Source organism: Ostrea edulis, chromosome 4 (genome assembly GCF_947568905.1).
Source record: "Ostrea edulis chromosome 4, xbOstEdul1.1, whole genome shotgun sequence".
Lineage (NCBI taxonomy): Eukaryota > Metazoa > Mollusca > Bivalvia > Ostreida > Ostreidae > Ostrea > Ostrea edulis.
In genome coordinates, this window is record NC_079167.1 from 75,716,229 (window position 1) to 75,728,750 (window position 12,522).

At 34.3% G+C, this 12,522-nt stretch overlaps 1 protein-coding gene across 5 annotated transcripts in view; it reads right to left on the minus strand.

The window, feature by feature from the left end:
- Window positions 1-12,236, minus strand: part of LOC125670786 (serine/threonine-protein kinase NIM1-like) — a 35,663-nt gene extending 23,427 nt beyond the window's left edge. Inside the window, exons 1-4 of one of the 5 annotated variants that reach the window (XM_048906160.2) lie at window positions 12,111-12,187; window positions 11,820-11,884; window positions 6,290-6,335; window positions 951-1,373 (exon numbers count right to left, since the gene is read on the minus strand). In XM_048906160.2, coding sequence (XP_048762117.1) covers window positions 951-1,200 — 250 coding nt within the window. In that variant the 5' untranslated portion in view covers window positions 1,201-1,373; window positions 6,290-6,335; window positions 11,820-11,884; window positions 12,111-12,187. Of the gene's footprint in view, window positions 1-950; window positions 1,374-4,096; window positions 4,228-6,112; window positions 6,336-11,819; window positions 11,885-12,110 lie in introns of those variants that run through there. The other 4 variants (XM_048906161.2, XM_048906157.2, XM_048906158.2 and 1 more) reach the window with 4 other exon arrangements.
- Window positions 12,237-12,522: the final 286 nt, after the last annotated feature.

The window sequence follows — 12,522 nt, forward strand, 5'->3', positions numbered from 1 at the left end:
TCTATATATACATGTACTTATATTAATGAAAGGTGAAGACAACGAACAGTGACCAATCTCATAAATCCCATAAGCAATACAATATACATAGTTGCATAGGCAAACTTGGACCATTAATATAATGTGTCTGCACGAAACCATATCTACAGGAATTATCTCCCTTGTTCAAATTGGAAATGCCATTTATAGATTGACTAATTTGAGGAGGTATGCTACACCAGAGAAATTTGATATGGATGAAAAGTAGAGGATATGTACAACAATATTTTGAAATTGAAAACTTTCAAATTTACTTTATTTAGTCAAAAAATGCAGTTTTAGTTTCAAGAAAGCAATCTGAGAAAAATTTAAAACCCCTGCTGGATTCGAACACGCAATCTACAGTTCAGCAGTCGATGTGCTAACCTACTGAGCTACTCAGCTAGGCGAGAATTTTTTAAATGAATAGACAAATATTGCTGATATTTATATTTTCATCCATGTTTTAAAAGGAAGTCAGCCATTATGACAATGTAGAGATTAGAGAACCTCCTTAAGTTCCACACTCATTGTACTATTTTCTCTTAAAATTGGATTCCTTGCTATCACTGCTTAATGCATCTTTGTACTTAAAACTTTGGTTATATTCTTCTTCATTAAAAATTAAATTTTCGTCTCTGACAACATTGATATAATAGTTAAAAATCGCAATCTAATCAGTAAATCAATACATGTAAATCTATTGGTACCAATGTATCATGGTTTTGTACATAACCTTCAGTGGTGAAGCCATGCACCATTACCAAAGTGAGAACAAATTCTGTAAGGATCAGAAATAAATCATTATAAATATTCCTTTCACCTGAAATCCCCCCCCCCCCTCACTGTTGGGTTGACATCTACCCCTTGTGATTAGATCAATAGACATAATTATATCAATTGATAAGCACTGAAACAGAAGCAAAGACTACCTTTTGTTAAAGCATGAATGCCCATTTTAACTTGAGAAAAATTTCCACTTCCAAGTTCTCCACGAATCCGATAAAATCCTATTCTCTTTCCGAGGGTGATTTCCTTGAGACATTTTTGGTCATTAGTTAAATCGTTTGACAAACGCTCGTAGGGAGTAAGCCTACGTTCTTTGGCTCTTCCCTCCTCCTCCTCCTTTCCATCTTGCGGGAATCCTCCATCACCGTTAGGCATCTCACTGATATCCTTCATGATTCTACACTGTCAACACAGAATCATTGCTGCTACACTGGTGCAGTGACAATTTATCAAACATTTAATCCTTTACATGGCGAGCACTCCAATTATCACAACTCAACGTATCCAATCGTATACTCAATGTAAATCGGCTTGTGGAGATATTAGCACTTCTTCATCTCCAGAGTCTGCAAGAAAACGAGATTGTAAATCAATAATACATCATAATATACTTATATATCTACGTTGCAATGTAATAATTTAATGCATGTAATTACTTCATTAATTTCATTGATATCTAATTATCAAGTTGATTTAACATAATGGTATCTGTGCAAAATGCATAAACATGATAAATGTGTGGCATATACTTAGTATTACCCCACCCAGAATATGATTAATATATATAAATTCAGAACATTAAGTATCTGAATTAATCCTGTACTAGATATAATTAATCATTCTCAGATCTTCTTTTATGATCAGTATCTGCATGTTATACACCTGACCTAATTCTATGCAATGAGTTCCCAAGAAAGACATTTATCTTAAAATGAACTCAGGGAGGACTTCAAAGACATATTTTAAACAAAAACTGCAGTTTTCCATGTCTGATGCATTAAGCCATCAAAGAGAAAAGGAGATATATCAAAAGGGCTTGAACAAAATGGAAGTAATTATAATGTCTTCAAAATTAATACGGCCATCACTCTCACAATCTCCTGAATGCTGCATTATTCAGAAACTGTGAAATCAGAACAATAGTCTTCACAGATTATATATTATATATATAGACACACACACACAAATTCATAGAAAATGTAACTGTGCATCTCTTCAAACATGGATTTTGTCAGAGATACTATTAAGACCCATTGATGTTGTGCTCTTTTCTGTCTGATAACACCTTTGTGTTAATGAGAAACAAATATCTCATACTTTAAATGTCTTGAGTAATTTTATGTGTGGGAACACTAAAAAGAACAGAAGTGTCCACCATTAGCATCAATGCATGATTCACAACAACATCTCATTGACAAAATCCAATTGTTCAAAAAGGCTCGTGGAATGTTGCTCTATTAATTTTAATTAGTTCCTGACCCAGTTCCACCTCCATCAGAGCTCTAGGTGGATACTGGACGGTTACGTAGATGATGTTCCGTTTCACCCCAGTCGTGTTTATTGGGTGAAAGAGTATTACAGTCATAGTGAGTCTATTGCCAACGGAAGTCAAGAACAGCTCATGCAACATGGGGTCTTGCATCATGCTGTTGTAGCTTCATGGTTTATTGTCTGCGATTTTGCAAGAAAGGCAAGACATGTTGTTGAATAATTTCATCCCTATACTAAATTCCTGTAAGATTTCCACCCATCAAAGATTCACCAATTTAAGGGAGTTTTTCCATGTGCAGTTATGCCTCCCCAGACCATTACGGTACCTCCACTAAAAGACTGATATTGCATAACGCAGGGTCTATCAGAAGCGTTTTCCAACTCTGCAGTACACCCTTGATCAGCCATCACTCTGTTTAGATGGAAACTAGATTCATCTGTGAATGAAATATGTTCTTGCATTCTAAAAAATGCCAGTCTGGTCACACAATGTTTCTGCAGCAGTACTGGGTAGATTGCTAGGTGTCGCGGGAGGTGTGATGTTATGTTCCCGCAATATGTTATGAATGATTCTTGAAATCATTACTCATAGACTCGAAATTATTGCTTTCTTCGGGTCTCAGAATATAAGGACATGTTACATCAGAGAAATATCAATAACATAAGTTTATAAACCTTTCTTCTTTTTTTTGTCATAGAAATCACAATTTTACAACAAAAATTTCCTTCACTAAAATGACAGCTGGGGTATATATGTATTGCTTTGAGACATTTGTCCAAAATGTCTTGGAAAAAACCTGCAACTAGAGGTTAACAGTATAGGTTTCGTGGTTGGTGTGTCTCTGCTAAAGACAGACAGACAGACCAACAGAAAAATTCAGTTCAATTCCTGCAATATTTGCAAACATTCACATTTACAATTGTTTAGTCTGTAATATTTAACATTTCATTTGCTTGTAAATTCTCAATGATTTGAAGCACAGGCTGCATGCACATCAAGTTTCATACTTTTTCATTTTACCACGAAAACCTATAAATATATATATTTTAAAAAACAAAACAAACTTAATTATATAATTACTAGTTTGTTAATGTATTAAAGGGAATATAAAATTTAAACCCACAAAAACAAAACCCGTCAGCATGGCCGGGTGTCTTAGGAAAAATTACCACTTCCTTAATTCACTCATTAACTGAATAACTGAGTTAATGAAATTCAATCATGGATGTGTGATTTCAAATTGAACTTTTACCATTAATTGTTCATGATTGTGTTATCTCAACATTTTTGACATTTTCTGATTATACTATAAATAAAAAATTGCTTGCATGGTAAATAAATTATTTTTGCTCTGAAAATCATGATCAATGCTCTCTACAAATTGCCGTATAGCAGGTTTATTCTACGGGGTCTAAAATTTGGCGATTTGCTGGCTAGAAGGTATGCTAATAATTTTAGCGGAATAAATATTGGCAGACAGGGAAGAGTTTTCTCTCTTTCAAATACTGAAGCCGCAATTGAATGCATATTTGGCAATTGAAATTTTGGCGGAAAACTATCTAACCGCTAAAATAAGCCAAAATTATAACCCTACGGAAAAAAAATGTGATACGGTATCATGATTACAATGTAAACATATTTGAATTTAGTAAAATTTAAACATAAAACACTTCAAAGTAATTCAAGAATCATTGCCTTAAGAAACTATCAACAGCTCAGGGTAAAATATACAAGCATGTAGAGACTCATAGTAGTTAAGCATGATAAAAAAAACCCACAAGACATTGATATACTAACCTAACAGATACCATCACATAGTGACCCTTATAATACTGAATTCACAGTAAAATGTTCTAGTTCCTGATGCCCTGCCTGCATAGCCACACTAGGAAACAACCAAACATATATATTTCTCTCCCCACACAAAGCCATACAAATTTAAATGGCCATGCATTGTCTAAATATATCTTTGCAGATCACAAGCCAATCACACGTACTGTACAGCAGTGCATGTACACCCCGAGTACACACCATTTAAATGGTTAATGCTAATTTTATCGTACCTGTGAACTATTAGATTTCAATTTCATTCCTGGACTTGTGTGTCCATGAGAATATCCATGAGAAATTATTTCTGAATTTTCAAAATGAAAAAAAAAGTGTCATGTGTACAGTGATACAATGTACATCTTAATCCAATAATTGGCCTTATAATGGTAATGGTGCGTGTAAGTAATAACTTATTAGCTATGAGGAGTATTTAAAAAATTTACCCCGGGTCAGAGTTTTTATAACAACTAAATTCTACAAGAGTGCACCTTGCTTTTCAGATCTAGATTTATACTTGGCTACCTTTTCTCTACCTTCATGTGTGGCTCTTCACACAAATCAAACCTCCAGATCATGCATGCACATTTGTCAATTTTCATCAAATTGTAAAGAGGCTATAACTTTAATCAATAATTAGTCTATTAAACAGGAATTTAAAACGATATATGATTTAAATGGATTAATCTTTGTAGATCTTAAACTACATTTAGTTCTTTTGGCTACAAAATTGTATAGCTCGCTGGTGCAGAAAATTTTTAGTGAACAAATGAGAAAAAGTCTCTGGTTATCCACCATAAATCTCCTTAAAGTGTTGCAGCAAAATATTTCCTGAGTTTTAAGCTGCAATTTTCTAAGAGTTCTTATATACTTATACAGCATACTTCATTCATGGACAGGTTCGATTCTCGATCCCAACACCAAGTCAAACATTTACCATAACATGCGTCCAAATGTCTTGAGCATTCTTTACTTAGCATCATTGTACCCAGCACTAGAAATGAAAGTCACAAGTCTTTTGGATGTGACCTAAGACAAAAGTCCTGCGTCATGACAGGTGTTGGCATGATAAAAGAACCCCCACGTACTGCTACCACTGTCAAACTTTGTGGTACTTCAAAGTTGATGATGTCTCTACGTGAGTGAAAAATTCTTGAATGGGGCAATTACATTTCAACATTTCAAGATAAAATTTATGATAGAACAATAACTAAAGATCACTTTTAAATTCTGTTTCCCCAAAAAACCAAGCAGAACCTACCTGTGTAATACAATGTAAACAAAGCCCACACCAAATTTCTCAATGCTAGCTATCACTATGATATATAAAATTCAATTAACATACATCCATGCGGTTCCGTTTTGGAAGACTTTCACAACTCTTCCTTTACTTCACAGGGGGGAAAACACCCTGCCAAAGCCTGGACAATGTGCCAATCAAACAATGCAGATATCACGAGTGGACAACAAACTATGTAATGTTAATGTCTATACACCTGAAGAAAATGGTTCATTAAACTTTTTCTAGGCTTAATTATCGCATCTGACAAAAACTCTGGTCTTAAAAGCAACTGCATAAAAAAATCAATTCCTTTCAAGATTCCTTATTGCTGAGAATGACATCCTTGATACATATAGGCTTTTTGTAGAATGAACAAAATGTTTCTGTCATGAAACAGTTCGATAGATAAATGGTGAAAAACCACAAGATAAATCTGCTTAAATATGTGTTGCTATGATTCTTCACGGCAGTATATATATCAATTTCATTAGGCCGAATGAAGGACTATATTTCTTATTCAAAACTTCTACTTCAAACTCCCTTAAGTTTATTTCATTAAAGTATAACCAACCAACAAATTTAAAATAATATTTTCTTCCAATAAAGTTTCTGAAATTAGCCTTTCAAGGTCTATTTGTTCCAATAACTTGAAATTAATGATACAGTGTAAAGCATTATACAGAATGCAATATGGCTACCATTACCTCTAAATTCTTGGCACATTACAGTGATTCTCTTCAGTATGTACAGATACAGTAGCAATTAAACTGCTACAGTCCATGGTTCCAAATCTGAGCAGAATCTCACCAAATTAAGTTCCTGGTACAAAATCTTAAAGCATCAACTGAGCGAATATCAACTTTGATTGAATTACTACATACCATTAATGAATGTTCCTTTAAGGAAACTTCCGGGTTCCTCTGGTATCTAGATATATCATAAGAATAAGAACGGTAGTAAAGATATAGATCTATTTAAATCAGAACAGGTATTACAGGTTTGAATGCAGTATGAAATGTTCAATATTGCATTTTAAAAAAAAAAAGTTAGAATTTTAAACCACATATGGGGCATTATGTTTTTGTTTTTAATTGTTGTGTACTTGATAACTCCTTTCTCAAAACAAAGGCAAACATTGTGTTCAAAATACTTATTACAAAAAAAAATTAACACTATGAACATTCAACCATTTGAAATTATTACATAAAAGTACCCCTTTGTTTTAGAGATGATAGATAGAGAAAACACAGAAATGCCGACCGCTGCGGAGGTACAGGCATCTCTTAAATTCAACATTTTTATCAATCCTTGCTGTCACAACCTTGAATGACAGAAACCCAATATTCACTGCAGAAAATGTTCAATTGATTTCCCCTGCAAAGTTTGTTTTCGGCTTTTCTTATCATATTGCTCAGATACAAAGGTTAGACACACTGACATAACAAGACTAATAATGATGAGAGTCACCACGCTACCGTCGGCCAATTCCAGTGCATGTTGCTTTTGTTTTGTTTAGTTAGCAACAGAAGAAAACAATATTGATCCCATCTTAATGAAAGGAGGTTGGCATTACAGCACCTGCATACTGTTTGTTGAGCACAGAAAAAGACCAACTATTTTGGTCTACCAAATTCTCCCTTAAAGTCCTGAAAGATTTTAATGAGTTCCTGACCTTACTGCAATCGCCACATCCTATACAGAGCATGTTCTGCTTGAGTATTTGATTAACAATGCAAATATATATTTCAGCACATCTGACAATTTCACACAAATTCACACACACACGAGGGGGACTAGCTGCTCCACCCCCTCCATCCAGGAGAATTAAGTTACGCCATTCAAAATTATGTGGAATTTCTACGTAATATTGCCTCCTTCAGGGTCTCTGAATAGGTTTTCTAATGCAAATTAATATTAACAACAAGTTTATAAACCAGTTAATTTTTTATGCCATTGAAATAGTAAATCACAATTTTACAACAAAAATTTCCAACACCAAAATGACAGCTTCGTGTAGAATTGCTTTAATTTTAGTTGTGCTAGCTGTACTTAAAAGTATGTTTATTTTTTTAATAAATGAGTCTGTCTACCAACAAAGTTTGAAAATTGAATATCAATGGCTATATACAGAAAATATCCCCAATATGTAAAACAATAAGTAACACTCTCTTCTAAGGTCAAAGGTTAAGGTCAAGGCCATTGGGGAAAGGATCATTGGTTTCAGTCCATCCTAACTTAGTTTAAATTGGAAATATTATACAGAAACTGAAAGTTTAAAATGCAAATTACTGATCGATGCTTAGACCCGAATTGCTTTGCAAATAAGATAAAATTCTCTCAAAATACCAGTAAATAATTAAAATAAGGTAATTTATTGTCCATTACAAAATTCAGACAAAGTAATAAATCTCATAATTTTATACACCCAACAATATATATATTTATGTTGCAAACAAAACAGATTACCATCTGTTGAGGGTGTATTACAATATATTAGGATGAAATACGAAATTGACCATTGTATATTTAAAAAAAAAAACCTGTAATTTAAAAAACTTCAATATGATCTGGGCTGTATGGAAAAACATTTTTGATTAATGTCTTTCCACTCTTTACATGGTTACTGTCAACCTTGATAATTAGATGTGTGTGAATGTATGTATCATAATGAATGTTATTATCAGATACTAAAATTTGCAACAACAACAAAAAAATACGGTAATTGATTACCGGCTAAGTTTATCCCACCCAGTGATCTAGTTGAACGGCATCACATGATCATCATCAGTTCTCATTTATCTTATTTATCTCTAATTACCAAGCATTCAGCTATTTTCAAAATAATTAGAAGTTCCCAGCAATCAGAATCCAGTTATATATATATGAATATATATATATATGTGTATCTGATATATATATATATATATATATATATATACACATATAACATAGGCCATGTGACTGTATTTCGTATGTGAGGCTTATACATGCCTAACATTTACAGCATTCAGGAAATGAGTTTCTCGCTTGTTAACATGTTTTTTTTTTATCATATAGATCTACCCATTAATAATCCATGTTTTGATATTGTGATATACTGTATATTTATATGAATTACTTGTGCATGCTTGAATATTGTTTTTGAATGCTTGTTTAATATGTTCTCTATGTTGTGTTAACAGCGAATGAGAAAAATAAAACTTAAAACTTGAACTTGAAACTTGATACTGTAAAATTCACGGAGTGTAATCCGACTTTCCAGAAGATTACCACTGCACTGTCTCATTGACAGGCATGAATAATCATATCAAACTCGACACTTCGCGTCTCATTTGATCTGACGATCTGCACCTCTCAACTCGATGTTATCCGATTCTTCGGATCAAGTTACTGTATAACCTGGCATGTATCATTTGTACAGTGATCAGAAACTGAAATGTTTTCAATACATCACTTATAGAGTCAAACCTTGTTAGTGTAGTCTAATAACTGGAATACATAAAACATCCAAGCACTGCAAAGAGACTGGAAATGTTGGATTCCAGGAAAATAATATCCATATCATTTCTCTAAGAGTGACAATTGCTGACAAATGTAGCGGTCAGCCGGATTCGATCTGCAGTTAGCTCATTTGGTAGAGCACCAGACTAGAGATTCAGGAGGCCTGGGCACAAATCCCAATCTGGTCCGTTGCATTTTCTCCTTTACAGGCAATAAGAATCTGGGTTGTGTCTTCAAGGTGTGCAGACATTTAAGGAGAGAGGAATGTAGTGGTAAGCCGGGTTCGATCGCCGGTGGCCAGATAGCTCAGTTGGTAGAGCACTTGACTAGAGATTCAGGGGGCCCGGGTTCGAATCCCAGTTTGGTCCGTTGCATTTTCTCCCTTCCTGTTACATTTGGTGCCGTAGATCAGCCCCTGGAACTGACAGGTGAAAATGCCTGCCAGGGGATAAAGATCCTGGGTTGATGTCTTCAAGGTGGAAGACATTTAAGGAGGAAGGAATGTAGCGGGTCGGCCGGGTTCGATCGCTGGTGGCCAGATAGATCAGTTGGTAGAGCACCTGACTTGTGATTCAGGTGACTCAAATTGGAATCCCTGTTTGGTTCGTTGCATTTTCTCCCTTCCTGTTACACAAGAACATTTGTCCTTTGGCTTCCAAATCCATCAGCTTCATCATGATTTTGGAGGAACACAATTAAGTGCCTAATAAGTATCACACCTAACTGTAACAGTGGATTCATGTTACACTGGGCACCCAGTGTTCACCAAACCTTTAACTGTAACAATGAGTTCACGTCACCCAGTGTCCACCAAACCTTTAACTGTAACAATGAGTTCATGTCACCCAGTGTCCACCAAACCTTTAACTGTAACAGTGGGTTCATGTCACCCAGTGTCCACCAAACCTTTAACTGTAACAGTGGGTTCATGTTACACTGGGCACCCAGTGTCCACCAAACCTTTAACTGTAACAATGAGTTCATGTCACCCAGTGTCCACCAAACCTTTAACTGTAACAGTGGGTTCATGTCACCCAGTGTCCACCAAACCTTTAACTGTAACAGTGGGTTCATGTTACACTGGGCACCCAGTGTTCACCAAACCTTTAACTGTAACAATGAGTTCATGTCACCCAGTGTCCACCAAACCTTTAACTGTAACAGTGAGTTCATGTTACACTGGGCACTCAGTGTCCACCAAACCTTTAACAACTGTTACAGTGAGTTCATGTTACACTACATGTGTACTGTGTAACATATGGTTACAAAATGCAATCACTCGGCAGTAATTTCTAATGATCCGCTTTCAGATAAAATCTGGTCTCAAACCATGAACTGACCTCTAAAACACTATGTTTGCTCTGTATTTTGACTAATTAGTTAGTCATCCATCTGTACATTGGAGATATGGGGCATATGAAGTGTTGGAGACTCAGAAGCACCACGGTAGAGGGTTGATTTTCCTGCCCATACTTAAATCTATTTTTATTTTTGTGGCTAGGCATGTCAATCTGTCTACAGACAGACAGATGGACATGATGGTGATTCCAATATACCCCCCCCCCCCTCAAAGACTTCAATTGCAGAGGGGGGGGGGGTATGAAAATAATTTTGATAATTAGAAATGCATGTTTTGAGATGTACATTTACATAAAGGATCTTTCATACTTGGTATATATTATTCACAATATGCATACATACATGTATAAATACCGTATTATTTGCAAAATACGGTATGATTGTTTAATGTTTTATGCTCTCTATCAATTATTTTGATTGTCTATTATATTTCATACCATTATATCTTCAAGGATCAAACAACACATTGTCACATTTTTTTAAATAGAGGTCCGTCATTGTGGCAAAATATATCAGAAATATACATTCTTTGTTCTTTTGATATTCATCATTTGTCTGTTAGCTCAGTGTATTTGCACTAACATTAAATGCTGGCAATCTATGTGATTGAGTCCCAAAGGAGAAATTTTTATTTTTTTCTTAATGACTTTACACTAAAACTGCAAATTTTGCTACAATATGCAAAATCTTCATCAATTTCAAATCCCAATATCATGGTTTTATTACACATTCCCTACTGCAGCATTCATTGATAATGATTCGGACTGGTGTGTTGTACCTCCTTATAGAGATGTGGCTTTTCATATTTTTCAATCATCTTCCATTACTGATTGCTTTGTTTTTTAAATGGTTATACAGCCTACTCCGGATACATTAAAATACAGGGGACCTACCTGAATTGTTCATTATATCCAACGTTCAATATAACCGATTTTGAACCATATTGGATAAATGTTAATGGGGATTTCATTTTCACTTCAATACAAGTGATTTCAATATAAGTGGAGTACACCACATGTCTAAAATATGCTATTTATATATATCAGATTTATATTGATTAATCATATAATAGCTTTGACAATAATTTAAAATTTCAGTAGGTCTATTGCTTGTGTGTGTAATGTGTACACGTACACACACATATCTGATCATATTGATCTTTTTTTTTTTTTAAATTTCCATCAACAGACAATTTTAATGGTATTAATCTGATAAAATTAATTATGTATATATTAAGCCCCGAAAGTCCAATATTGCTACAGCATGCATAAGGTTGGGTGCTGTCCATAATACTGAGACATGCAAAAAGTATTTGGTCAGTATTTGTATCTGTGTGTTTTCCCCTATGTAATTCAATACAAATTTTTGAAAATGGGATGTTTTCAATTACTAATTGCAATTCTTATTTTTTACTATTTTGATAAACATTATTAATTGCAAAATTCGGTTTTGATTTGTAAGATAGGCATAAAAAGTTTTGCCCCCAAAGATATTCATTTCATAATAATTGAAAGTAAAGATTTTTTTTTTTACCGCAAAATATTTACTTACATCTGTACATAGGCCTAGATACATTTATGCTTAGTAGATAATTAATTCGATATTCTGTACCATTTCTGAAATAAAATGATTAATTAAATCAAACGAAATTTGACATTATGTCATGAGATATTGATAAAAACACAATTATGAAACTGCATTGTTTTGTATGAAGTTTAGAAATTAATATCTCTAGGAAAAATTCAAGTGACGGTGTCCTATTACTTTTTACATGTCTCTGTAATTATAAAGCCTATACTATATTAATTACATTTCACCTAAGCATATTGTTCCCATACTTACTAACGCTGACAGAAGAAAGAGGAGACACCGCGACAATACTTGTAATCCATAGCTTCACAAGTAAGAAAATTCGGAATTAAGCTCGCGACAGATTATTGACGTCACCATTAGCAACTTAAAGGGTATGGGTAAAAGTAGCGCACCACATGATTTTTAACAAAATTCGGAATGTTTTAGGATTGAAAATCCTTGTATACATCCTTTAAATACTATTGTAAAATACACTATGACACATTCTTCGCTTCTGATCTAATTACAAATGATGAATTTTATTTGAAAGAATTTCATTCACCCACCACGGCCGATCTCAACGATTCAATAAATATAGTGCCCAGTGGCGGATCTGGAGGGGTGTAAAATGGTAATTTTTCTGCCTCCCCTCACTTTGCAGTGGTGAAGATGCCATCTCGTA